This window comes from Rissa tridactyla, unplaced genomic scaffold (assembly GCF_028500815.1).
Source record: "Rissa tridactyla isolate bRisTri1 unplaced genomic scaffold, bRisTri1.patW.cur.20221130 scaffold_467, whole genome shotgun sequence".
NCBI classification, from domain to species: domain Eukaryota; kingdom Metazoa; phylum Chordata; class Aves; order Charadriiformes; family Laridae; genus Rissa; species Rissa tridactyla.
This window is the reverse complement of record NW_026529676.1, coordinates 40042-66747: the sequence shown is the minus strand read 5'-3', so window position 1 is coordinate 66747 and position 26706 is coordinate 40042. Positions and strand designations below refer to the sequence as shown.

The 26706-nt window shown below is 56.4% G+C and overlaps 2 gene segments (V, D, J or C); one reads left to right on the top strand and one right to left on the bottom strand.

Moving 5' to 3' along the window:
- The first annotated feature begins 570 nt into the window (after positions 1-570).
- Positions 571-9445, top strand: LOC128903541 (immunoglobulin heavy constant alpha 1-like). The segment is given in 9 exon segments: positions 571-873; positions 952-1264; positions 1901-2206; positions 2778-3068; positions 4580-4636; positions 4771-5061; positions 8036-8347; positions 8448-8611; positions 9287-9445. Coding segments are annotated over 8 exon segments (1455 nt in total).
- A 6809-nt stretch (positions 9446-16254) lies between these two features.
- On the bottom strand, positions 16255-25103 carry LOC128903540 (immunoglobulin heavy constant alpha 2-like). The segment is given in 5 exon segments: positions 16255-16642; positions 17890-18207; positions 19395-19721; positions 20549-20878; positions 24869-25103. Coding segments are annotated over 5 exon segments (1596 nt in total).
- Positions 25104-26706: the final 1603 nt, after the last annotated feature.

Sequence of the window (26706 nt, the reverse complement as noted above, 5' to 3'; positions counted from 1 at the left end):
GGGGGGGTCCACGATGGCTTGGTCGCTCCGAGGAGATGGTTTTGGTGGGGCCACTTGCTTCCAGGAGATGTTTTGGGGGGGGCCACGTGACACCAGAAGTCGTTTTGGGGGGGCTGCGATGGGGTGGGTGCTCCAAGGAGATGTTTTTTGGGGGGGGCCTCGCGCTTCTAGATGTTTTGGGGGGGTCCACGATGGCTTGGTCGCTCCGAGGAGATGGTTTTGGTGGGGCCACTTGCTTCCAGGAGATGTTTTTGGGGGGGCCACGTGACACTAGAAGTCGTTTTTGGGGGGGGGTGGGGGGGGGTGGGTGTTCCAAGGAGACGTTTCGGGGGGGGCCCACAAGCTTCTAGGAGATGTTTTGGGGGGGGGTCCACGATGGCTTGGGTGCTCCGAGGAGATGTTTTGGGTGGACCGAGGTGGGTCGGTCACTCCGAGGAGATGTTTTGGGGGGTGGCACATGACTCTAGGACAACTCTGGGGGGCGGGAGGGGGGGTTGTCCGTCCCCCCCCCACCCCCCCCCCCCCGACCCTCACCTCCCCTTTCTCTCCCCTTCCCCCCCCCCCCCCCAGCAGAAAGAGAAGCAGCTGCCAAGAGCCATCCCACCATCTTCTGGGTGGCTCCTTGTTGCCTGGAGCCCATCACCGACGCCCTCTTCATCTGCTTGGCCACCAACGTCTTCCTCAACGACCTCACCATCGACTGGGAGCCGCGGGTGGCCACCCCCCCCGTGGACTTCCCCAGCACGCGCTTGCCCACCGGCAAGTACGTCACTGGCAGAGTCCTCAAAGTCACCCAGGGTGGCCCCACCCCAGAGTGCCACGTGCAGCACAAGGCTTCCAACGTCGATGTCAGGAAGCCCTGGCCCAAGGATGGTAAGAGATGGTTTGGGGGTGGGTGGTGGGGGGGGGTGACATCATGGTGGCCACCCATCCCCCCGTCCCTCTTTGCAGTCTGCGCCCCGGCGCAGCAACCGGCGCCGCAACCGCCGCTGGTGGCCCTGGTGGAACCCCAGTGCGACGACGGCGGCGGCGACGAACTGGAGCTCCTCTGCGTCTTCTGGAGCTCCGAGGTGGAGAAGGTCAAGGCGACGTGGCTGCTGAACGGGCGGGAGATGCACCTTCCCACCGCCAAGAAGGTGGAGCATGGGAGAAGTGGGTTGAAGGTCAAGCGGGGACAGTTGGGACAAAGGGGACGTCTACACCTGCCAGGTGACCCAACCGCTGGGAGGAGCCGTGGTGATGCGCAACACCAGCAAGTGCCTGGGTAAGGGTGGGGTGGGGTGGGGAGGGGTGGATGGATGAGGAGATGGATGGAGAGAAGGTTGGTTGAAGTCTACCGGGATGGATGGGTTGTGGGATGGATGGAGAGAAGGTCGATTGAAGTCTACGGAGACGGAGGTCTGGAGGGAGGGATGGAGAGAAGGTTGGTTGAGGTCTACGGAGATGGTGGGATGGATGGAGAGAAGGTCGGGTGAGGTCCACGGACACAGAGGGACGGAGAAGGAGGTTGGTTGAGGTCTAGAGAGGTGGTGGGATGGATGGAGAGAAGGTTGGATGAAGTCTACGGAGATGGTGGGATGGATGGATGGAGAGAAGGTCGGTTGAGGTCTACAGAGATGGTGGGATGGATGGAGAGATGGTTGGTTGAAGTCTACGGAGGTGGGTGGGATGGATGGATGGATGGGTGGATGAGGAGATACGAGACTGGATGGATGGATGGAGGGACATCAGACATGATGGATGGATGGACGGACGGATGGATGGAGACCCACCGGATGATGGCTGGATGAGGAGCTATGAGACCGGATGGATGGATGGGCACTCCCCAGACGTGATGCGTGGACGGCCACCACCAGCTATGACCCAAAGTGGACCTTCTCACCTTCTCTGTCCCCCCCAGTCTGCTTCGCCACCTCCCTCCCGCCCCAGCTCTACATCACCCAACCCTCCTACGCCGACCTTCTGACCGGCTCCGCCGAGGCCTCCTGCCTTCTCCTGGGTTGGCACCTCCAAGGTGCCACCTTGTCCTTCAACGGGAACCGCCTGGGGACGACGAACCTCATCAGCCACCCCAACGGCACCCAGAGTCTTCTCCTCACCCGCCACGTCTCCCTGAGGCAGTGGCTGGACGGCGGCCAGCTGCGCTGTGAAGCCACCGTCCCCTGTCACAGCCAGATCACCCAGGAGCTCCCCATGGGTCCTGAAGGTGAGTGGGGGCCATATGGGGCTGTACTGGGCTATGTGGGGTCAACAGGGCCCCACAGGCTGGCCCAAGCTCCTATGGGGTCAAGAGGGCCCTATGGGGTTGCCCAGGCCCCTATGGGGTCAAGAGGGCCCTATAGGTTGGCCCAAGCCCCTATGGGGTCAACAGGCCCCTAAGGTGTTGCCCAAGCTCCTATGGGGTCAGCAGGGCCCTATAGGGTTGCCCTGGCCCATGTGGGGTCAACAGGACCCTATAGGTTGGCCCAAGCTCCTATGGGGTCAACAGGACCCTATAGGTTGGCCCAAGCCCCTGTGGGGTCAACAGGACCCTATAGGGCTGCCCAGGCCCATATGGGGTCAGCAGGGCCCTATAGGTTGGCCCAGGCCCATATGGGGTCAGCAAGGCCCTATAGGGTTGCCCAGGGTCCTATGGGCTCGGTGGGACCCATATGGGGTCAGTAGGGCCCTACAACCTTGCCCAGGCCCCTGTGGGGTCAGGAAAGCCCTATAGGGTTGCCCAGGGCTATAGGGGACCCCACCCGGGCCTCAACCCCACCCACCCCCTCCCACCCCAGGCAACCTCTGGAAGGAACCGAAGGCCATGGTGACCCGTGTCCCAGCCGGGGACAGCGGGGGGGAGCTCCTCCTCTGCTCCGTCACCGGTTTCGCCCCCCGTGACATCATCATCCACTGGGAGGGGGGCTGGGGCCTCCAGGCCCGCACCGAAATGGAGCCCATCACCGGCCAGGGGGTCTTCTCCAGCCTCAGCGTCCTCCGCTTGGAGAAGGGGGAGGAAGGGAAGGGCTACGTCTGCGTGGTGCAACATCCCGTCCTGGAGAAACCTCTGTATGCCACCGAAAACACCAGTAAGGACCATTTCGGGGGGCGGGGGGGGGTGGAGGGGGGGTGGAGGAGGTGGTGGGGCGGAGGTGCTCACCGTGGAACCCCTCCACCATGCACGACTTGGGGGGGTTGGCTTGATTTTGGGGTCCTGCTCTTGCCCTCCGTGGGTCGGCATCTCCCAGGGGTTGAGGTCCACCTTCCCCAGCCCATCCCCACCATGATTTCTTCTTGGGGGGCAGCAAGAACCCCCCCCGTGATGGTGTTTTGGGGTCCTGCTCTTGCCCTCTGTGGGTTGGCATCTCCCAGGGGTTGAGGTCCACCTTTCCCAGCCCATCCCCACCATGATGTCTTCTTGGGGGGCAGCAAGAACCCCCCCGGTGATGGTGTTTTGGGGTCCTGCTCTTGCCCTCCGTGGGTCGGCATCTCCCAGGGGTTGAGGTCCACCTTCCCCAGCCCATCCCCACCATGATTTCTTCTTGGGGGGCAGCGAGAACCCCCCCTGTGATGGTGTTTTGGGGTCCTGCTCTTGCCCTCTGTGGGTCAGCATCTCCCAGGGGTTGAGGTCCACCTTCCCCAGCCCACCCCCACCATGATGTCTTCTCGGGGGGGCAGCAAGAACCTCCCCCATGATGGTGTTTTGGGGTCCTGCTCTTGCCCTCTGTGGGTCAGCATCTCCCAGGGGTTGACGTCCACCTTCTCCAGCCCACCCCCACCATGATGTCTTCTCGGGGGGCAGCAACAACCCCCCCCATGATGGTGTTTTGGGGTCCTGCTCTTGCCCTCTGTGGGTTGGCATCTCCCAGGGGTTGAGGTCCACCTTTCCCAGCCCATCCCCACCATGATGTCTTCTTGGGGGGCAGCAAGAACCCCCCCGGTGATGGTGTTTTGGGGTCCTGCTCTTGCCCTCCGTGGGTCGGCATCTCCCAGGGGTTGAGGTCCACCTTCCCCAGCCCATCCCCACCATGATTTCTTCTTGGGGGGCAGCGAGAACCCCCCCTGTGATGGTGTTTTGGGGTCCTGCTCTTGCCCTCTGTGGGTCAGCATCTCCCAGGGGTTGAGGTCCACCTTCCCCAGCCCACCCCCACCATGATGTCTTCTCGGGGGGGCAGCAAGAACCTCCCCCATGATGGTGTTTTGGGGTCCTGCTCTTGCCCTCTGTGGGTCGGCATCTCCCAGGGGTTGAGGTCCACCTTCCCCAGCCCATCCCCACCATGATTTCTTCTTGGGGGGCAGCAAGAACCCCCCCCGTGATGCTGGTTTGGGGTCCTGCTCTTGCCCTCTGTGGGTCGGCATCTCCCAGGGGTTGAGGTCCACCTTCCCCAGCCCATCCCCACCATGATTTCTTCTTGGGGGGCAGCATGAACCCCCCCATGATGGTGTTTTGGGGTCCTGCTCTTGCCCTCCGTGGGTCGGCATCTCCTGGGGGTTGAGGTCCACCTTCTCCAGCCCACCCCCAAGCCCCCCCACGGCCATCCTCTGCTCCTTCACCCCCCTCATCACCCCACCCCACACCCCCCCACAACCTCTTTTGCAGGTTCCCCCACGGCGTCCCCCACACCTGAGACGCAGCAGAAGTCCTCATCCCCCCGCGGTGAGCTCCACGCTTTGTCTTTCCCCTCCCCACCTACTTCGGGGGGGGGTCGGGAGAAAGGGGGACCCACCTTGTCATTCCCCCCCCCCCCAACCTCCTCGCACCCCCCTCTCCCCCCCCAACCCCGTTTTCAGTTTGCCCCAGGTCTCCACCCTCCTCCCTTCAACCCCCTTCTTTCCACGAGCTCTTCCTACGCCGGGCGGCCAACTTGACCTGCTCCACCACCTTGGCCAACGCCACCATGGGTTGGACGGCGGCCGGGCGGCCGGCGGACCCCCAAGCGGTGAAGACGCAAGCCGGGGGGGCCACGGGGACGCGGAGCTGGCTGCGGGTCAGCCTGAAGGATTGGATCGAGACGGCCAACTTCTCCTGCCGGGTGCGGGGCGACGCGGAGGAGACGCAGCTGGAGCTCAGCCGGAGGACGGGTGAGGAACCGGGTCGGGGTTGTGTGTGTGTGGGGGGGGGGGGGGGGTTTCTACGCGTGGGGCAGCGGTGCGAGGAGGGGAGAAGAAAACAAAAAAAAACCCAAACAAACAAAAAAAAAACAAAAAAAAAAAAAAAAAAGACGCTCGTTAACGTGGCAAAAAAAAAAAAAACCCCAAAAGCTTGGCGACGAGGCAAAAACGAGACGCCCCCCCGCGGCGAAAGAGGGGCTGGAACGCGGCAGAAAAGCGTGGCCAGGTGGGCAAAAAAGGAAAAAAAAAAAAAAAAAAAAAAGCCTGGGATTCGGCCACAAAAAAGAAAAAAAAAAAAACCCCTCATAATGCCACAAAAATCCTCTCATTATGCCACAAAACCCCTCGTAATGCCACGAAAACCCCTTGTAATGCCACGAAAACCCCTTGTAATGCCTCAAACTTGCCTCGTAATGCCACAAAACACCCTCGTAATGCCACGAAAACCCCTCGTGATGCCACGAAAACCCTCTCGTGATGCCACGAAAACCCTCTCGTGATGCCACGAAAACCCTCTCGTGATGCCACAAAACCCTCTCGTGATGCCACAAAACCCCCTGTAATGCCTCAAACTTGCCTCGTAATGCCACGAAAACCCCTCGTAATGCCTCAAACTTGCCTCGTAATGCCACAAAACACCCTCCTAATGCCACAAGACCCCTTTAAATGCCACAAAAACCCCTCGTGATGCCACGAAAAGCCCTCGTGATGCCACAAAACCTCCTCGTAATGCCACGAAAAGCCCTTGTAATGCCACAAAAACCCCTTGTAATGCCTCAAACGTGCCTCGTAATGCCACAAAACACCCTCCTAATGCCACAAGACCCCTTTAAATGCCACAAAACACCCTCCTAATGCCACAAGACCCCTTTAAATGCCACAAAACACCCTCCTAATGCCACAAAAAACACTCATAATGCCACAAAAACCTCTCGTAATGCCACAAAACCCCCTTGTAGTGCCACGAAAAGCCCTCGTAATGCCACGAAACCCCCTCGTAATGCCACAAGACCCCTCGTAATGCCACGAAAATCTCTTGTAATGCCACAAAACCCCCTCATAATGCCACAGAAACCCCTCGCGATGCCACGAAACCCCCTCGCGATGCCACGAAAACCCCTTGTAATGCCTCAAACTTGCCTCGTAATGCCACAAAACACCCTCCTAATGCCACAAGACCCCTTTAAATGCCACAAGACCCCCCCTTTAAATGCCACAAGACCCCCCCTTTAAATGCCACGAAACCCCCTCGTAGTGCCACGAAACCCCCTCGTAGTGCCACGAAACCCCTCTCGTAATGCCACGAAACCCCTCTCGTGATGCCACAAGACCCCCTCATAATGCCACGAAACCCTTCTCGTGATGCCACGAAAACCCCTCGTGATGCCACGAAAACCCCTCGTGATGCCACGAAAACCCTCTCGTGATGCCTCAAACTTGCCTCGTAATGCCACAAAACCCCCTCCTAATGCCACAAGACCCCTCGTGATGCCACGAAACCCCCTCGTGATGCCACGAAAAGCCCTTGTAATGCCTCAAACTTGCCTCGTAATGCCTCAAACTTGCCTCGTGATGCCACGAAAACCCCTCGTGATGCCACGAAAACCCCTCGTGATGCCACAAAACACCCTCCTAATGCCACGAAACCCCCTTGTAATGCCACAAAACCTCCTCGTAATGCCACGAAAAGCCCTTGTAATGCCACAAAAATCCTTGCAATGCCACAAAACCTCCTCGTAATGCCACGAAAACCCCTTGTAATGCCTCAAACTTGCCTCGTGATGCCACGAAACGCCCTCGTGATGCCACGAAAAGCCCTTGTAATGCCTCAAACTTGCCTCCTAATGCCACGAAAACCCCTTGTAATGCCTCAAACTTGCCTCGTAATGCCACAAAACACCCTCCTAATGCCACAAGACCCCTTTAAATGCCACAAAACACCCTCCTAATGCCACAAGACCCCTTTAAATGCCACAAAACACCCTCCTAATGCCACAAAAAACACTCATAATGCCACAAAAACCTCTCGTAATGCCACAAAACCCCCTCGTAATGCCACGAAAAGCCCTCGTAATGCCACGAAACCCCCTCGTAATGCCACAAGACCCCTCGTAATGCCATGAAAATCTCTTGTAATGCCACAAAACCCCCTCATAATGCCACAGAAACCCCTCGCGATGCCACGAAACCCCCTCGCGATGCCACGAAACCCCCTCGCGATGCCACGAAACCCCCTCGCGATGCCACGAAACCCCCTCGCGATGCCACGAAACCCCCTCGCGATGCCACGAAAACCCCTTGTAATGCCTCAAACTTGCCTCGTAATGCCACAAAACACCCTCCTAATGCCACAAGACCCCTTTAAATGCCACAAGACCCCTTTAAATGCCACAAAACACCCTCCTAATGCCACAAGACCCCCCCTTTAAATGCCACGAAACCCCTCTCGTAGTGCCACGAAACCCCTCTCGTAATGCCACGAAACCCCTCTCGTGATGCCACGAAAACCCCTCGTGATGCCACGAAACCCCCTCGTGATGCCACGAAACCCCCTCGTGATGCCACGAAAAGCCCTCGTAATGCCTCAAACTTGCCTCCTAATGCCACGAAAACCTCTTGTAATGCCACGAAAACCCCTTGTAATGCCACGAAAACCCCTTGTAATGCCTCAAACTTGCCTCGTAATGCCACAAAACACCCTCGTAATGCCACAAGACCCCTCGTAATGCCACAAGACCCCTCGTAATGCCACAAGACCCCTCGTAATGCCACAAAAACCCCTCGTAATGCCACAAAAACCCCTCGTAATGCCACGAAACCCCCTCGTAATGCCCCCCAAAAAATCCCGGCGATGCCCCGAGGAGGCGGCAACGCGGCCAGAAGAATTTGGTAGCCCCCCCCCCCCCCAAAAACGCTTTGCCCTCCGTCCCCCCGTGTCCCGCAGGTCCCTTGAAGCCACCCAGCGTCCACGTCCTGCCCTCGTCCCCCGCCGAGGCCTGCGCCGGCCGCGACTTCACCCTCTTCTGCCTGGTGAAGGACTTCTACCCGCCGGAGATCGCCGTCTGGTGGCGGCAGGGCTCTAACGAAGGGCCGGCTAACGAAGAGGCCGCTTGCGACCACCAAGCCCAGCGCTGCTCCCTGGTGGCCGCCGTGGAGGTGCCGTGGGGCGAGTGGGTGGGGGGCACCCCTTACGCCTGCTTGGCCGCCCACATCTCCACCGGCGAGTTGGTGAAGAAGAGCGTCGACGCACAGGCCGGTAGGGTGGCAACTGAAGCCGGGGATGGGGGGGGTCGTTAAGGTGGGGTTAATTAGAGCGGGCGGGGTTAATTAATGCCACCTCTGCCGCCTCCCCGCAGACCCCTGGGGTTGCGCCAGGCTGCCGGTGGTGCCCTGCGGTTTGGTGGGGGACGGCGACGACCTGGAGCCGGAGGAGGACGGCAGCGCCTGGACCATCATCCCCACCTTCGTGGTGCTCTTCCTCCTCCTCGTCTTCTACAGCGGCTTCGTCACCTTCATCAAGGTAGCCCGGGGGTTGGGGTCGCCCGTTCTTGGGGTTGGGTTGCCCGTTCTTGGGTGGGGGGGAGTCTCCCGGTTTTGGGTTGGGTTGCCCATTCCTGTCTTGGTTTTGCCCATTCTTGGGCTTGGGTTGCCCACTCTTGGGGTTAGGCTGCCCGGTTTTGGGTTGGGTTGCCCCTTCTAGGGTTTGGTTGCCTGGTTTTGGCTCGGGTTGCCCACTCTTGGGGTTAGGCTGCCCGGTTTTGGGTTGGGTTGCCCATTTTGGGGGTTGGCCTGCCCATTCTTGGGGTTGGGTTGCCCCTTCTAGGGTTTGGTTGCCCATTCTTGGGGTTGGGTTGCCCCTTCTAGGGTTGGGTTGCCCCTTCTAGGGTTTGGTTGCCCCTTCTTGGGGTTGGGTTGCCCCTTCTTGGGGTTGGGTTGCCCATTTTTGGGGTTGGGTTGCCCCTTCTAGGGTTTGGTTGCCCATTCTTGGGGTTGGGTTGCCCCTTCTAGGGTTGGCCTGGCCGGTTTTGGGTTGGGTTGCCCCTTCTTGGGGTTGGGTTGCCGGGTTTTGGGGTTGGGTTGCCCATCCTTGGGTTGGGTTGCCGGGTTTTGGGGTTGGGTTGCCCATTTTTGGGGTTGGGTTGCCCATTCCTGGCTCCGGTTGCCCACTCCTCCCCCCTTCCCCCCCCCCCCCCAGGTGAAATAACCCCCACCCCACCGGAGAAGGGCGGAAGAAGCTTCGGAAAACACCAAAAACGGGAGAAAACCACCCAAAAACCGGGCTCAACCCCCAACTTCAGTCACAAATTCCTCATTTCCGCGCAGACGGGGCTGAAAATCGCCAATAAAACACCCGTTTTCCCTCATTTTCACCTCGTTTTATTTCATATTTATCCTGGGGAAAGAGGCTGGGTGTTTTGGGGTGAAAAACAGCCATTTTGGCTCATTTCTCATCTCGGTTTTTACCTTCCTCGTGGTTTTTCCTCATTTTCTCCTCTTTTTTTTTTTTTTCTCTCTCTCCTGGGACAGAATTTGGGCATTTTGGGGCAAAAAATAGTCATTTTGGGCTCTTGTTTTCACTTTCCTTGTCTTCTTCCTCATTTTCACCTTGGTTTTTTTTTTCCTCCTGGGAAAGAATCTGGGTGTTTTGGGGTGAAAAATAGCCATTTCGGATCTTTTTTTTATACTTTTCCCTGTTTTTCCTCACTTTCCCCTCATTCTTTTTCCGCCGGGACAGAATTCGGGCATTTTGGGTCAAAAAATAGTTGTTTGGGGCTCTTTTTTTAACCTTCCATATGTTTTTCGTCATTTTCCCCTCGGTTTTTTCCTCCTGGAAAAGGATCTGGGCATTTTGGGATGAAAAACAGCCATTTGGGGGCATTTCTTGTCTCTGTTTTTCCCTTCCTCCTGTTTTTCCTCATTTCCCCCTCATTTTTTTTTTTCCTGGGACAGAATTTGGGCATTTTGGGGTGGAAAAGAGCCATTTGGGGCTCTTTTTTTTTACCTTCCTCATGTTTTTCTTCATTTTCCCTTGGTTTTTTTTCCTCCCGGAAAAGGATCTGGGCATTTTGGGGTGAAAAACAGCCATTTTGGTTCATTTCTCAGCTCTGTTTCTACCCTCCTCGTGTTTTTTCCTCATTTTCCCCACATTTTTTTTTCTCCTGGGACAGAATTTGGGCATTTTGGGGTGAAAAATAGCCATTTTGGGGTGAAAAATAGCCATTTTGGCCTCTTTTTTTACTTTCCTTGTGTTTTTCCTCATTTTCCCCTTGTGTGTTTTTTTTTTTTTTCCCCTGGGAAAAGATTGGGCATTTTGAGGTTAAAAACAAGCCATTTGGGGTCAATTCTTGTCTCTATTTTTACCTTCCTTTTGTTTTTCCTCATTTTCCCCTCGTTTTTTTTCCTGCCGGGAAACAATCTGGGCATTTTGGGGTGAAAAATAGCCATTTTGGCTCATTTCTCAGCTCTGTTTTTACCTTCCCTGTGTTTTTCCTCATTTTCCCCTTGTTTTTTTTTCCTCCCGGGAAAGAATCTGGGCATTTTGGGGTGGAAAACAGTCATTTCAGGCTCTTGTTTTCACTTTCCTTGTGTTTTTCCCCATTTTCCCCTCGTTTTTTCCCCCCCAGGACAGAATTTGGGCATTTTGGGGGCAGAAAACAGCCATTTTGGGACCTTTTTTTTTAACTTTCCTCCTGTTTTTCCTCATTTTCCCCTCGTTCTTTTTTCTCCTGGGAAAGGAGCTGGGCATTTTGGGGTGAAAACCAGCCATTTTGGGTCATTTCTTGTCTCTGTTTTTCCCTTCCTCCCATTTTTCCTCATTTTCCCCTCTCTTTATTTTTTCCTGGGACAGAATTTGGACATTTTGGGGTAGAAAAGAGCTATTTTGGGCCCCTTTTTTATTACCTTCCTTGTGTTTTTCCTCATTTTCTCCTTTTTTTTGTTTTTTTTTGTTTTTTTATTTCTTCCCTCCTGGGACAGAATTTGGGCATTTGGGGACGAAAAACAGTCATTTCGGGCTGTTTTTTTTTCACTTTCCTCGTGTTTTTCCTCATTTTCCCCCCATTTTCTCACGGGAAAGGAGCCCGGGCGTTTTTGGGGTGAAAAACCGCCATTCTGGGGGTCGTTTCTCGGCTCTATTTTTACCCTCCCCGTGTTTTTTTCCCCCCTCTCCCGGCGGTGGCTCAGGGGGCGATAAACAGGACACATCTGGTGTCCCCCCCCCCGGCATCCAGATGTTCGCGGTCGCGGTTCTGACCTTCGTCTCCTCCAAAAATGACTCAAACGGCCCCAAAAAAGGAAAAAAAAAAAAAAAAAAAGCCCCCGACCGAAAGGCGAGAGGAGAAACGAAACGCGATTTTTACGGTAAACAGAATTTTGAGGGTTTTGGGGTGGGGGGGGGGGGGTCGAAAGATGAAAATTCGGGGCCTTCGGCACGTAGGCGCCGCGGGGAGGTGGAGGGGGGTTGGGGGGGGTGGGGGGGAAATCGGGGATAAAACGGGTGAAAACGGGTTAAAACCGGGGAGAAAATTTTTTGGAAGCTTGGCGGGAATCGGGGGGGTGACGTTCTTATGGGAAATGGGCTCATTTTTAGGGGAAAATGGGGTTTTTTTGAAGCTTGATGAGAATTGGGGTGATGTACGGGTGGAAAACGGGCTCATTTCAAGGGAAAATGGGGGTTTTTTGAAGCTTGGTGGGAATTTGGGGTGACGTACCAATGGGAAATGGGTTGATTTCAAGGGAAAATAGGATTTTTGGGGGCTTGATGGGAATTTGGGGGTGATGTACAGGTGGAAAATGGGCTCATTTCAAGGGAAAATGGGGTTTTTTTGAAGCTTGATGGGAATTTGGAGTCATGTACAGGTGGAAAATGGGCTCATTTCAAGGGAAAATGGGGTTTTTTTGAAGCTTGATGGGAATTTGGAGTCATGTACAGGTGGAAAATGGGCTCATTTCAAGGGAAAATGGGGTTTTTTTGAAGCTTGGTGGGAATTTGGGGTGACGTACCGATGGGAAATGGGTTGATTTCAAGGGAAAACAGGATTTTTGGGGGCTTGGTGGGAATTTGGGGTGATGTACCGATGGGAAACGGGCTCATTTCACGGGAAAATGGGGTTTTTTTTTGAAGCTTGATGGGAATTGGGGGCGATGTACCGATGGGAAATGGGTTGATTTCAAGGGAAAACAGGATTTTTGGGGGCTTGGTGGGAATTTGGGGTGAAGTACTGATGGGAAACAGGCTCATTTAAAGGGAAAATGGGGTTTTTTTGAAGCTTGATGAGAATTGGGGTGATGTACGGGTGGAAAACGGGCTCATTTCAAGGGAAAATGGGGGTTTTTTGAAGCTTGGTGGGAATTTGGGGTGACGTACCAATGGGAAATGGGTTGATTTCAAGGGAAAATAGGATTTTTGGGGGCTCGATGGGAATTTGGGGGTGATGTACAGGTGGAAAACGGGCTCATTTCAAGGGAAAATGGGGTTTTTTTTGAAGCTTGATGGGAATTTGGAGTCATGTACAGGTGGAAAATGGGCTCATTTCAAGGGAAAATGGGGTTTTTTTGAAGGTTGATAGGAATTGGGGGTGATGTACCGATGGGAAATGGGTTGATTTCAAGGGAAAACAGGATTTTGGGGGGCTTGGTGGGAATTTGGGTGATGTACTGATGGGAAACGGGCTCATTTCAAGGGAAAATGGGGTTTTTTTGAAGCTTGGTGGGAATTGGGGGCGATGTACCGATGGGAAATGGGTTGATTTCAAGGGAAAACAGGATTTTGGGGGGCTTGGTGGGAATTTGGGTGATGTACCAATGGGAAACGGGCTCATTTCAAGGGAAAATGGGGTTTTGGGGGGCTTGGTGGGAATTGGGGGTGATGTACAGGTGGAAAACGGGTCGATTTCAAGGGAAAACAGGATTTTTTTTTTGAAGCCTGATGGGAATTGGGGGCGACGAACCGATGGCGAACGGGTTGATTTCACGGGGAAAAATAGGATTTTTTTTTTGGGGGGGGGGGGGGGGAGGGGGGTTGATGGCAACCGGGGCGCGACACGCCGATGAAAATGGGCTGATTTCCGGGGATAAACGGTGGGGTTTTGTTTGTTTGCTTGTTTGTTTTCGGGGGTTTTTTTCGCCAGCCGCTGGAAACGGGCCGAGCTTCATTTTATTCCTCGAATCTTCCCCCACCCCAACCCCCACCCCCCCCAGAAAAAAAAAAAAAGCCGCCCCAAAACCTCCTCTGGCTCCGCTCGGCCGCGGGGGGGAAGGGAGGGGACCAGCCAACCGTGAGGTTCTTCGACCTTCTGCCGCCCTCACAGGACCTGGGAGGGGGGAGAGCGAAACTTAATTAACGAGCCTTAATTACTCAGCGGCGGGTCGCTGGGGTGCAGGGTTACCTTGAAGAGGGTGACGCCGGTGCTGTAGCAGAGGCTGAGGAGGAAGAGGATGACGAAGGTCACGGCCGTCCAGAGGTCGGTGGGGTCTTCCTCCTCCTCCGTTTGGGTCTCCTCGCCCAGAATCACGCCCATGAAATCTAGGGGGGGGGAGGAGGGGGGAGAAGGGGTGAAAAGAGGGTTTCAGCGGTGGGGGTGGGGGGTGTGGAGAGACCCCCTTCGCGACCCGCCTCCGGAAACGAGCGAGGATTTTTGGTGCGTTTAGCAAAAAAAAAAAACCCAAAAAAAACGCAAAAAAAACCCCAAACAAAACCCCCATTTTCACCCGTTTTTCGCCCGTTTTCTACCCCATCCTCATCCAAAAAATCCTGCTGCGAGCGAAGGGGAATTGAAGATTTTTGGTGCGTGCGGCAAAAAAACCCCACCATTTTCACCCGTTTTCTACCCCATCCTCGGCCAAAAACCTGCTGCGAGAAACGCGTCCATGAGGATTTTGGGGGGCAAGCAGCAAAAAGTCCCGTTTTCCCCCATTTTCCCCCCATTTTCTACCCAACCCTCATCCAAAAACCTGCTGCGGGGGATTTTTTTGGTGTGCTCGTCAAAAAAAACCCCATTTTCACCCATTTTTCTACCCAGTCCTTGTGATAAATCTTGCCGCAAAGCAAAGGGCTGCAGGATTTTTTTGGCGGATGCGGCAAAATCCCGTTTTCACCCATTTTCTACCTAATTCTTGGCCAAAACCGCGCTTCAAGCAATGTGGTAATGAGGATTTTTGGTCCAAGCTGCGAAAAGCCCCTTTTTCACCCATTTTCTACCCAGCTTTTGTGCTAAAATCCTGCTGCAAAGTAAAGGGGTGCAGGATTTTTTTGTTGCGTGCAGGAAAAAACCCATTTTCTACCCAATTCTTGGCCAAAAACCTGCTGCGAGAAATGTGTCCATGAGGATTTTTGGGCGCAAGCAGCAAAAAAAAAAACCATTTTCACCCATTTTCTACCCAATCCTTGGCCAAAATCTTGCTGCAAGCAAAGCGGTGCAGCATTTTTTGGAGAAAGTGGCAAAAAAACACCATTTTCACCCATTTTCTACCCAATTTTTGGCCGAAAACCCACTGCAAGCAATGTGTCCATGATGATTTTTGGGTGCAAGAGGTAAAAAACCTCCATTTTCACCCATTTTCTCCCCAATTCTGTTCCAAAACCCCCCTCCGAGCAAAGTGGCCATGAGGGTTTTTGGACGCAAGCAGCAAAAAACCCAATTTTTGCCCATTTTCCACCCAATTCTTGACCAAAACCCTGCTGTGATCCAAGGGGCCATGATGATTTTGGGGTGCAAGCAGCAAAAACCCCCATTTTCCCCCATTTTCCACCCAATCCTTGGCCAAAAACCCGCTGCGAGAAATGTGTCCATGATGATTTTGGGGTGCAAGCAGCAAAACCCCTCAATTTTCACCCATTTTCACCCATTTTCTACCCAATTCTTGCCAAAACCCTGTTGCAAGCAATGTGCCCATGAGGATTTTGGGGTGCAAGCAGCAAAAAAAAGCCCATTTTCACCCATTTTCCCCCTTTTTCTACCCAATTCTTGGCCAAAATCCTCCTGCGAGCAACACGCCCGTGATTTTTGGGTGTGTGCGGCAAAAAAACCTCCATTTTCACTCATTTTCCACCCAATTCTTGGCCAAAACCCTTCTGCGGCCCAAGGGGCCATGAGGATTTTTGGGTGCAAGCAGCAAAAAACCCCAATTTTTGCCCATTTCCATCCATTTTCCACCCAATCCTTAGCCAAAACCCTTCTGTGGCCCAAGGGGCCACGAGGATTTTTGGGTGCAAGCAGCAAAAAAACCCCCATTTTCGCCCATTTTCATCCATTTTCCACCGAATTTTTGGCCAAAACCCTGCCGTGCGCAACGTACCCATGAGGAATTTTGGGTGCGCGCGGGCAAAAAAACCCTCCGTTTTCACCCATTTTCCACCCAATTCTTGGCCAACACCCTTCCGTGGCCCAAGGGACCGTGAGGATTTTTGGGTGCGAGCAGCAAAAAAACCCCAATTTTTGCCCATTTTCCACCCAATCCTTGGCCAAAACCCTGCCGCGAGCAACGCGCCCGCGAGGAATTTTGGCTGCGCGCGGCCGAAAAAAAAAAACCCCCATTTTTCACCCAATTCTTGCCCCCAAAGCCCAAATTTCACCCCCGGGTGAAATCTCCTCGGACCTCCACGTCGGGTGAGCGGGGGCCGGGATTTGGGTTTTTCGGGGTTTTTTTTTTTTTTTGGGGGGGTGAAAAAGCCCTTTTTTTGGGCGGGGGGAGGAATTTCCCTCTTGTGGAGGGAAGGTGGAGATGGAGACGGCCCCCAGGTTGTCCCACCCCCCGACCCCGGCGCCGTTGGGTGGGTTCCTCTCCCTCCCCCATCCCCACCTTGACCTTCCCGGGCGAAGCCGCCTCCGCCCCGTCTCCCCCAACCCTTCGTTTGCGCTAATTAATCCTAACGAGGTGGAAGGGGGGGGAGGTTAGTTCCGGCCGCGGCGGTTGAAGACCACCCCCCCGCGAGGCCCCGCCCGGCGTCTCCGCCTCGCGTCGCGGGGAATTCTTTTTTTCGGGGAGGGGGGATGGCTGGTTGGGGTTGGGTTTTTTTTGGGTCGTTTTTTTGGTTTTGGTTTTTTTTTTTTCTTCTTTTTTTTTTTTTTTATTCGGATGCGGAATTACAGCCCCCTCCCCGCGGTGGCCCCCGCCCCCCCTCCCACCCCGCGTCTGTCCTCTTCCCCCCCCCCCCCTGTCCCGGCTCAGTAGCAGGTGACGTCGGAGTCGGCCAGGACCACCGAGACGTTGACGGCGGTGGGTTTACCGATGCTCTTGTCCAGGTTCTTCTGCACGAACTTCATGGAGATGCCGTCGTGGGCCACCACGCAGGCGAAGGAGTCGCCCCGTTGCCAGGCGGCCGCCGGCACCTTCAACTTGCTGTAGATGGCGTAGGTGTCCCCTTCTTGCTCCGGGCCAAAATTGGAGAAGCTCTCGGGGGGGACGGGACGGTCTTCTTGGGTCCAGGTGACCAAGATGTCGCTTGGACGGAAGCCCGAGGCCAAGCAGGTCAAGGTGGCCGTCTCTTGGCGGGCCAATTCCTCGGCGGGCGGAGGGAAGACGTAAACGTAAGGGGCCTTCACGGAGACCTCTGCGGGGTGGGGCGTAAGAGAAGGTCAAGGGACGGGACCCAGTAGACTCGTCTCCTCCCGTTGACCGGCCCAGTTGACTCTCCCAGTAGCCCCAAGCTCTCCAACTAGACCCTTCCAGTAGATTAGCCTCTTCCGGTAGACCCTCCCAGTTGACGTTGACCTCTCCAGTGGAGAAGACCCTTCCAGCGGACGAGTTCCTTCCGGTAGACCAGACCCTTCCGGCAGACTGGCCCAGTTGACTCTCCCAGTAGCCCCAAGCTCTCCAACTAGCCTCTTCCAGTAGCCTCTCCCAGTAGGCTAACCTCTTCCAGTAGCCTCTCCCAGTAGGCTACCCTCTTCCAGTAGCCTCTCCCAGTTGGCTACCCTCTTCCAGTAGCCTCTCCCAGTAGACTACCCTCTTCCAGTAGCCTCTCCCAGTTGGCTACCCTCTTCCAGTAGCCTCTCCCAGTAGGCTAGCCGCTCCCAGTAGCCTCTCCCAGTTGGCTACCCTCTTCCAGTAGCCTCTCCCAGTAGGCTAGCCGCTCCCAGTAGCCTCTCCCAGTTGGCTACCCTCTTCCAGTAGCCTCTCCCAGTAGGCTAGCCGCTCCCAGTAGCCTCTCCCAGTTGGCTACCCTCTTCCAGCAGCCTCTCCCAGTAGGCTAGCCGCTCCCAGTAGCCTCTCCCAGTAGACTACCCTCTTCCAGCAGCCTCTCCCAGTAGGCTAGCCGCTCCCAGTAGCCCCTCCCAGTAGGCTAGCCTCTTCCAGTAGCCTCTCCCAGTAGGCTAGCCGCTCCCAGTAACCTCTCCCAGTTGGCTACCCTCTTCCAGTAGCCTCTGCCAGTTGGCTAACCTCTTCCAGTAGCCTCTCCCAGTAGACTACCCTCTTCCAGTAGCCTCTCCCAGTAGGCTAGCCGCTCCCAGTAACCTCTCCCAGTTGGCTACCCTCTTCCAGTAGCCTCTCCCAGTAGGCTAGCCACTCCCAGTAACCTCTCCCAGTTGGCTACCCTCTTCCAGTAGCCTCTGCCAGTTGGCTAACCTCTTCCAGTAGCCTCTCCCAGTAGACTACCCTCTTCCAGTAGCCTCTCCCAGTAGACTCCGCTTTTCCAACCAGCGGCTTCCACTTGCCCCAGACCCGCTCTTCCCTCGCCGAACCCCTCCCTTCTCCCCGAGCTTCTCGGTGGCCACCACGACGGCTAGCGCCCCGTCCCCTCCCGCGCCCCCGGCGGGGCGGGGCGGGGCGGAGGGTTGGGCGGGGGGGGGCGCCTACCTATGTTCTTCTTAATGGTCTTGGTGAGGGGTTCCTCCAGTTCGGGGGTTTGGAGGGTGCAGGTGAACTTCTCGCCGGAGTTCCACTCGTCGGCGCAGATCTTCAAGGTGCTGGTGAGGCGGTAAAACCCGTTGTCCAATTTTTCCGGCTTTCCCGGAACGACTTCCAAGGTTTTGCCTTGATCCCGGCTCCAGTTGAATTTGGCTTCTTCGGGTTCCTTCACGTTGGTGGCCACGCAGGTGACGCTGCCGTTCTGGCTGAGGTAGAGGTCCTCCAAGGACGGGGGGAGGAGGGTGACGGCCACCCCGGGTTTGCAATCTATGGGGCGGGGCGGGGCGGGGCGGACGCCAAATTAGGGGCAGCGAAAGCTTTCGGTGCCCCCCCCCCCCCCCCACCTCCCGAAAACTCTCGTCGGGAGAAGCTTCCACCCCTTCTCCCCTCCCCCCCCCCCGCCAAAACATAACGAGTTTTCCGGCAAATTTGGGCGGATTTCCAAGAAAATTTCTGCCCCGCCCATTTTTTTGTTTTGTTTTGTTTTTTTTTTTTTGGGGGCGGGGCCGGGGCGGGGGGGGGAGGATGGTTTTTCAGCTGAATTGAGCCGGGTTTTTTGGTTTTTTTTTTCCCCCCCGCCCCCCCGATTTCGGTCCGGAAAAAATGGATCCATCCATCTCAACCATCTGGTGGGTCCACCAGCCCCCCTCCATCTCCATATGCTTCCACCACCGTCCATCCATCCATCCGGCGGGTCTACCAACCCCTCCATCTCCATATGCTTCCACCACCGTCCATCCATCTCAACCATCTGGTGGGTCCACCAGCCCCTCCATCTCCATATACTTCCGCCACCGTCCATCCATCCATCTGGCAGGTCCACCAACCCCTCCATCTCCATATACTTCTACCACTGTCCATCCATCCATCCATCCATCCACCCACCCACCCATCCATCCATCTCAACCATCTGGTGGGTCCACCAACCCCTCCATCTCCATATGCTTCCACCACCATCCATCCATCTGGTGGGTCCACCAACCCCTCCATCTCCATGTACTTCTACCACTGTCCGTCCATCCATCCACCCACCCATCCATCCATCTCAACCATCTGGTGGGTCCACCAACCCCTCCATCTCCATATGCTTCCACCACCATCCATCCATCCATCTGGTGGGTCCACCAACCCCTCCATCTCCATATACTTCTACCACTGTCCATCCATCCATCCATCCATCCATCTCAACCATCTGGTGGGTCCACCAACCTCTCCATCTCCCTATACTTCCACCACTGTCCATCCATCTCAACCATCTGGTGGGGCCACCAACCCCTCCATCTCCCTATACTTCCACCAACCCTTCCTCCCACCCCTCCACCACTACGTTCTCCGACCAATCTCCTCCCAGTCCACCCCGCCGTCCAACCAACCACCCGTCTGCCTCTCCGTGGCCCGCCCCGCCCACCACCCATCCGGGACCTCCAGGAAAACCGCCCCTTCCTCCACCTCACCTGCGCAGAAGGTGCTGATGTTGAAGACGCCCGGCTTCTCCAGCGACGAGTGGGTCACCTTGCAGGAGAACTCAGCCCCATGGTCCCAGCTCTGCCGGCTGACGTTGACCTGGCTCGTGAAGGTGGCCTTGTCACCGGAGCACTTGTCGCAGGAGTAGTCCTGCTGGTGGAGGTTCGTCACCTCGTGGTTGACCATCCATTGCACCTGGGCTTCTTCAGCTCTCACACCCTCGATGAGGCACAGCAGCAGGACCTTATCCTCCTGGTGGTACTTGTTGGGGTCACCCAGGAGCTTCACCGCCACGTTGTCGGTTAGAGGGCATACGTCTGCAGAACATCAGGGAGAAGAAGTGACCGAGATGTTCTTCAAGGAGCAGAAGGCCAACCAAGGAGCAAGGTCAACCCAGCGAGGTGGCCACCAAGATGTCATGCAGCTGGAGGCAAGGTCAACCCAGTGAGGTGGCCACCAAGACATCATGCAATGCTGGGGGCAAGGTCAACCCAGCGAGGTGGCCAAGGCTGGAGGCAAGGTCAACCCATTGAAGTGGCCTCCAAGACGTCATGCAAGGCTGGGGGCAAGGTCAACCCATTGAGGTGGCCACCAAGACGTCATGCGAGGCTGGGGGCAAGGTCAACCCAGTGAGGTGGCCACCAAGACGTCATGCGAGGCTGGGGGCAAGGCCAACCCAGCGAGGTGGCCAAGGCTGTGGGCAAGGTCAACTCATCGAGGTTGCCTCCAAGACGTCATGCAAGGCTGGAGGCAAGGTCAACCCAGCGAGGTGGCCACCAAGACGTCATGCGAGGCTGGGGGCAAGGTCAACCCAGCGAGGTGGCCACCAAGACGTCATGCGAGGCTGGGGGCAAGGCTGACCCAGCGAGGTGGCCTCCAAGACGTCATGCGAGGCTGGAGGCAAGGTCAACCCATTGAAGTGGCCACCAAGACGTCATGCAATGCTGGGGGCAAGGCCAACCCAGCGAGGTGGCCAAGGCTGTGGGCAAGGTCAACTCATCGAGGTTGCCTCCAAGACGTCATACAAGGCTGTGGGCAAGGTCAACCCAGTGAGGTGGCCACCAAGATGTCATGCAAGGCTGTGGGCAAGGCCAACCCAGCGAGGTGGCCACCAAGAGAGGGTGCAAGGCCGGGAGCTGCTTACCGTCACCCTCAATGGTCTTGGTGCTGGTCCCGGTGGGGCTGTGGTTGACCTTGCACTGGAAGGTGTTGCCCTGCAGTTGGGCGACGGGGAAGGTGAACTGGGAGCTGAGGGTGTAGTAGCTGTTGCTGTAGACGACGGGGAAGGTCTCCTGGTCACCGGGGGCTCCCGAGCTCCAGGTGACGGTGGCCGGTTCGGGGAAGAAGTCGCTGACCAAGCAGCCCACGCTGACCTCGGGGTCCTCGCAGGCGCAGGGGACCAAGGGGTAGACCACGGGAGCCCTGGCCCGGACTACGGAGGAGAAGAACCGCCATGTTTTTAGGGTGGGGCTTCCTGGGGGTTGGGTTGGTTTTTTTTGTTTTTTTTTTTTCCCGGGCTCGGTTGCCGCCGCGGCCACCGGCAGGTGGCCCACCCCCCCCCCCCCCCTCCCCAGGTCATCCCCCTCCTCCGCCGCGGGGGGGGGGGGGAGGAAGCGGTTTTGACCCGAAAAAGACGATGTGAAACCCCCCCCCCCCCCCAAGAGGTCACCTCCAGAAGGGGAAGTTCACCCCCGCGAGAAGTTCCTCCTCGACGGGTTTCTCACCCCAAAAACCCACCTTCCCCCCCCCCCGCCCCCCCCCCGGCCTTGATGACATCACGGCGGCGCACGCCCCCCCCCCACACACACACGCCCATGTCACCCACCCATGTCACCCACCCCGTGAAGATGAGCTCGGCTACCAAACCTCACCGTCGGGCTAGCTTCCAAGAGCTCAACGGTGAGCTTGGCCACCAGTTTTCGAGGCTGGGCTACCTTAGAAGAGCTTAAAGCCGAGCTTGGCTACCAAAACTCAACGCTGGGCTAGCTTCCAGGAGCTCAATGGTGAGTGTGGCTACCAGTTCTCAACGCTGGGCTGCCTTAGAAGAGCTTGATGCTGAGCTTGGCTACCAAAACTCAACGCTGGGCTTTCCTAGACAGGTGTGAAGCCAAGCGTGGCTAGCAAAACTCAACGCTTGGCTGCCTTAGAAGAGCTTTAATCTGAGCTTGGCTACCAAAACTCAACACTGGGCTTTCCTAGATGAGCTTAAGGCTGGGCATGGCTATCAAAACTCAATGCTGGGCTAGCTTCCAAGAGCTTAATGGTGAGTGTGGCTACCAGTTGTCAAGGCTGGGCTAGCTTAGAAGAGCTTAAACCCGGGCTTGGCTACCAAAACTCAACGCTTGGCTGCCTTAGAAGAGCTTAAACCCGAGCTTGGCTACCAAAACTCAACGCTTGGCTGCCTTAGAAGAGCTTAAACCCGAGCTTGGCTACCAGAACTCAGCGCTGGGCTTTCCTAGACAGGTGTGAAGCCAAGCGTGGCTACCAAAACTCAACGCTGGGCTGCCTTAGAAGAGTTTTAATCTGAGCTTGGCTATCAAAATTCAGCACTTGGCGGCCTTAGAAGAGCTTAAACCCGAGCTTGGCTACCAAAACTCAACGCTGGGCTGCCTTAGAAGAGCTTAAAGCTGAGCTTGGCTACCAAAACTCAGCACTTGGCTGCCTTAGAAGAGTTTAAACCCGAGCTCGGCTACCAAAACTCAATGCTTGGCTGCCTTAGAAGAGCTTAAACCCGAGCTTGGCTACCAAAACTCAACGCTGGGCTTTCCTAGACAGGTGTGAAGCCAAGCGTGGCTACCAAAACTCAACGCTTTGCTGCCTTAGAAGAGCTTAAACCCGAGCTTGGCTACCAAAACTCAGCACTTGGCTGCCTTAGAAGAGCTTAAACCCGAGCTTGGCTACCAAAACTCAAGGCTGGGCTTTCCTAGACAGGTGTGAAGCCAAGCGTGGCTACCGAAACTCAGCACTTGGCTGCCTTAGAAGAGCTTAAACCCGAGCTTGGCTACCAAAACTCAACGCTTTGCTGCCTTAGAAGAGCTTAAACCCGAGCTTGGCTACCAAAACTCAACGCTTGGCTGCCTTAGAAGAGCTTAAACCCGAGCTTGGCTACCAGAACTCAGCGCTGGGCTTTCCTAGACAGGTGTGAAGCCAAGCGTGGCTACCGAAACTCAGCACTTGGCTGCCTTAGAAGAGCTTAAAGCTGAGCTTGGCTACCAAAACTCAACGCTTTGCTGCCTTAGAAGAGCTTAAACCCGAGCTTGGCTACCAAAACTCAATGCTGGGCTAGCTTCCAAGAGCTTAATGGTGAGTGTGGCTACCAGTTGTCAAGGCTGGGCTAGCTTAGAAGAGCTTAAACCCGAGCTTGGCTACCAAAACTCAACGCTGGGCTTTCCTAGACAGGTGTGAAGCCAAGCGTGGCTAGCAAAACTCAACGCTTGGCTGCCTTAGAAGAGCTTTAATCTGAGCGTGGCTACCAAAACTCAAGGCTGGGCTGCCTTAGAAGAGATTTAATCTGAGCTTGGCTACCAAAACTCAGCACTTGGCTGCTTTAGAAGAGCTTAAACCCGAGCTTGGCTACCAAAACTCAACGCTGGGCTGCCTTAGAAGAGCTTGATGCTGAGCTTGGCTACCAAAACTCAAGGCTGGGCTTTCCTAGAAGCCCTTAAGATGAAATCACTTGCCCAACAGGCAGCTGGGCTTTCCGGGACCACCTCAGAGCTGAGTTTGGCTAGCACGGCTCGGAACTGGGCTCTGGGGGCTAGGATTGAATCCAAGTGTGGCTAGCACAGCTCCGAGCATGGCTAGCATGGCTCGGAGCTGGGCTTTCTGAGTAATATCGGAGCCCAGTGTGGCTAGCACGGCTCCGAGCATGGCTAGCACAGCTCTGAGAATGGCTAGCACAGCTCCGAGCTGGGCTAGCACAGCTCTTGCGCTGGACTTTCTGGCTCAGATTGGAGCCCAGAATGGCTAGCACAGCTCCGAGCTGGGCTAGCACAGGTCTGAGCTGGGCTTTCTGACTAATATCGGAGCCCAGTGTGGCTAGCACAGCTCCGAGCATGGCTAGCACGGCTCTGAGCTGGGCTTTGGTGGCTAATATCAGTTCTGAGCATGGCTAGCATGGCTCCAAGCTGGGCTTTGGTGGCTACTATTGGAGCCCAGCGTGGCTAGCACAGCTCCGAGCTGGGCTTTCTGGCCAAAATTGGAGGCCAGCGTGGCTAGCACAGCTCCGAGCATGGCTAGCATGGCTCCGAGCTGGGCTTTGGTGGCTACTATTGGAGGCCAGTGTGGCTAGCACAGCTCTGGGCATGGCTAGCACAGCTCTGAGCTGGGCTTTGGTGGCTAGTATCAGTGCTGGGCATGGCTAGCAAGGCTCCGAGCTGGGCTTTGGTGGCTACTATTGGAGCCCAGCGTGGCTAGCACAGCTCTGAGCTGCTCTTTCTGGCCAAAATTCGAGGCCACTGTGGCTAGCATGGCTCCGAGCATGGCTATCACAGCTCTGAGCTGACCTTTGGGGGCTACTATTGGAGCCCAGTGTGGCTAGCACAGCTCCAAGCATGGCTAGCACAGCTCTGAGCTGGGCTTTCTGGCCAAAATTGGAGCCCAAAATGGCTAGCACAGCTCTGAGAATGGCTAGCATGGCTCCGAGCTGGGCTAGCACGGCTCTGAGCTGGGCTTTCTGACTAATATCGGAGCCCAGTGCGGCTAGCACGGCTCTGAGCATGGCTAGCACGGCTCTGAGCTGGGCTTTCTGGGTCATATTGTAGCCCAGAGTGGCTAGCACTGCTCTGAGAATGGCTAGCACAGCTCCGAGCTGGGCTAGCACTGCTCTGAGCTGGGCTTTCTGACTAATATCGGAGCCCAGCGCGGCTAGCACGGCTCTGAGCATGGCTAGCACGGCTCCGAGCTGGGCTTTCTGGCCAAAATTGGAGCCCAAAATGGCTAGCACTGCTCTGAGCTGGGCTTTCTGACTAATATCGGAGCCCAGCGTGGCTAGCAGAGCTCCGAGCATGGCTAGCACGGCTCTGAGCTGACCTTTGGGGGCTACTATTGGAGCCCAGTGTGGCTAGCACAGCTCCGAGCATGGCTAGCACGGCTCTGAGCTGGGCTTTCTGACTAATATCGGAGCCCAGCGTGGCTAGCACGGCTCCAAGCATGGCTAGCATGGTTCTGAGCTGGGCTTTGGTGGCTAGTACCAGTGCTGGGCATGGCTAGCAAGGCTCTGAGCTGGGCTTTGGTGGCTACTATTGGAGCCCAGCGTGGCTAGCACAGCTCTGAGCTGCTCTTTCTGGCCAAAATTCGAGGCCGCTGTGGCTAGCCCAGCTCCGAGCATGGCTAGCACAGCTCTGAGCTGGGCTTTCTAGCTCAGATTGGAGCCCAGAGTGGCTAGCACAGCTCCGAGCATGGCTAGCATTGCTCTGAGCTGGGCTTTGGGGGCCAGTAGTGGAGCCCAGAATGGCTAGCCCACCTCCGAGCGTGGCTAGCACGGCTCTGAGCTGGGCTTTCTGACTAATATCGGAGCCCAGTGTGGCTAGCATGGCTCCGAGCATGGCTAGCACGGCTCTGAGCTGGGCTTTCTGACTAATATTGGAGCCCAGCGTGGCTAGCACGGCTCCGAGCATGGCTAGCACGGCTCCGAGCTGGGCTTTCTGGGTCATATTGTAGCCCAGAGTGGCTAGCACAGCTCTGAGAATGGCTAGCATGGCTCTGAGCTGGGCTTTGGGGGCTAGTACCAGTGCTGGGCATGGCTAGCACGGCTCTGAGCTGGGCTTTGGTGGCTACTATTGTAGCCCAGCGTGGCTAGCACAGCTCCGAGCATGGCTAGCACTGCTCTGAGCTGGGCTTTCTGGCCAAAATTGGAGGCCAGTGTGGCTAGCACAGCTCTGGGCATGGCTAGCACGGCTCCGAGCTGGGCTTTGGTGGCTAGCGCTGGAGCCCGGCGTGGCTAGCAGAGCTCCGAGCGTGGCTAGCAGGGCTCCCAGCTGTGCTTTCTGGCCCCCGTGGGAGCCCAGCGTGGCTTTCCTGATCCCGAGCCCCCTGGTCCCAATCCCAAGCCGGGGGGGGGGGGGCGGTTTGCTCCCCAAATCCCCGGAATCCCCCCGATCCCAGTCGGAATCCCCCCGATCCCAGTTTGGATCCTCCCCGATCCCAGTTGGGATCATCCCAGTTTGGATCCCCCCCGATCCCAGTTGGGATCCCCCCGATCCCGATCCCTGTCCCCCCGATCCCGATTGGGATCCCAGTTTGGATCCCCCAATCCCAGTTTGGATCCTCCCCATCCCAGTCGGGATCCCCCCAGTCCTGTTCGATCCCAGTTGGGATCCCCATGATCCCAGTTTGGATTGCCACGATCCCAGTTGGGATCCCTGAATCCCCCCGATCCCAGTTGGGTTCCCAGTTTGGATCCCGCTGATCCCAGTTTGGATCCCCCCCGATCCCGATCCCAGTTGGGGTCCCAGTTCGGATCCCCCCAATCCCAGTTGGGATCATCCCAGTCTCCCTGATCCCGGTTGGGATCCCAGTTTGGATCCCCCAGTCCCAGTTGGGATCATCCCAGTCCCAGTTGGGATCATCCCAATCCCGATCCCAGTTGGGATCCCAGTTTGGATCCCCATGATCCCAGTCGGGATCATCCCAGTCCCCATCCCAGTTGGGATCCCAGTTTCGTTCCCCTGATCCCAGTTCGGATCCCAGTTCGGATCCCCACGATCCCAGTTTGGATCCTCCCTGATCCCAATTGGGATCATCCCAGTCTCCCTGATCCCGGTTGGGATCCCAGTTTGGATCCTCCCCATCCCAGTTTGGATCCCCACGATCCCAGTTGGGATCATCCCAGTCCCCATCCCAGTTGGGATCCCGGTTTGGATCCCCCCGATCCCAGTTGGGATCCCCCCAGTCCTGATCGATCCCAGTTGGGATCCCGGTTTGGATCCCCACGATCCCAGTTGGGATCCACCGATCCCAGTTGGGATCCCCCCAATCCCAATCCTGGTTGGGATCCCAGTTTGGATCGTCCCCATCCCAGTTTAGATCCCCCCGATCCCAGTTGGGATCCCCCCCCGCTCCCGATCCCAGTCCCCCCGATCCCAGTTGGGATCCCAGTTTCATTCCCCTGGATCCCAGTTGGGATCCCAGTTTGGATCCTCCCCGATCCCAGTTGGGATCATCCCAGTCCCCATCCCAGTTGGGATCCCAGTTTGCAGCCCCCGATCCCAGCTGGGATCCCTGAATCCCCCCGATCCCAGTTGGGATCATCCCAGTCCCCCCCGATCCCAGTTGGGATCACCCCAGTTTGGATCCCCCCGA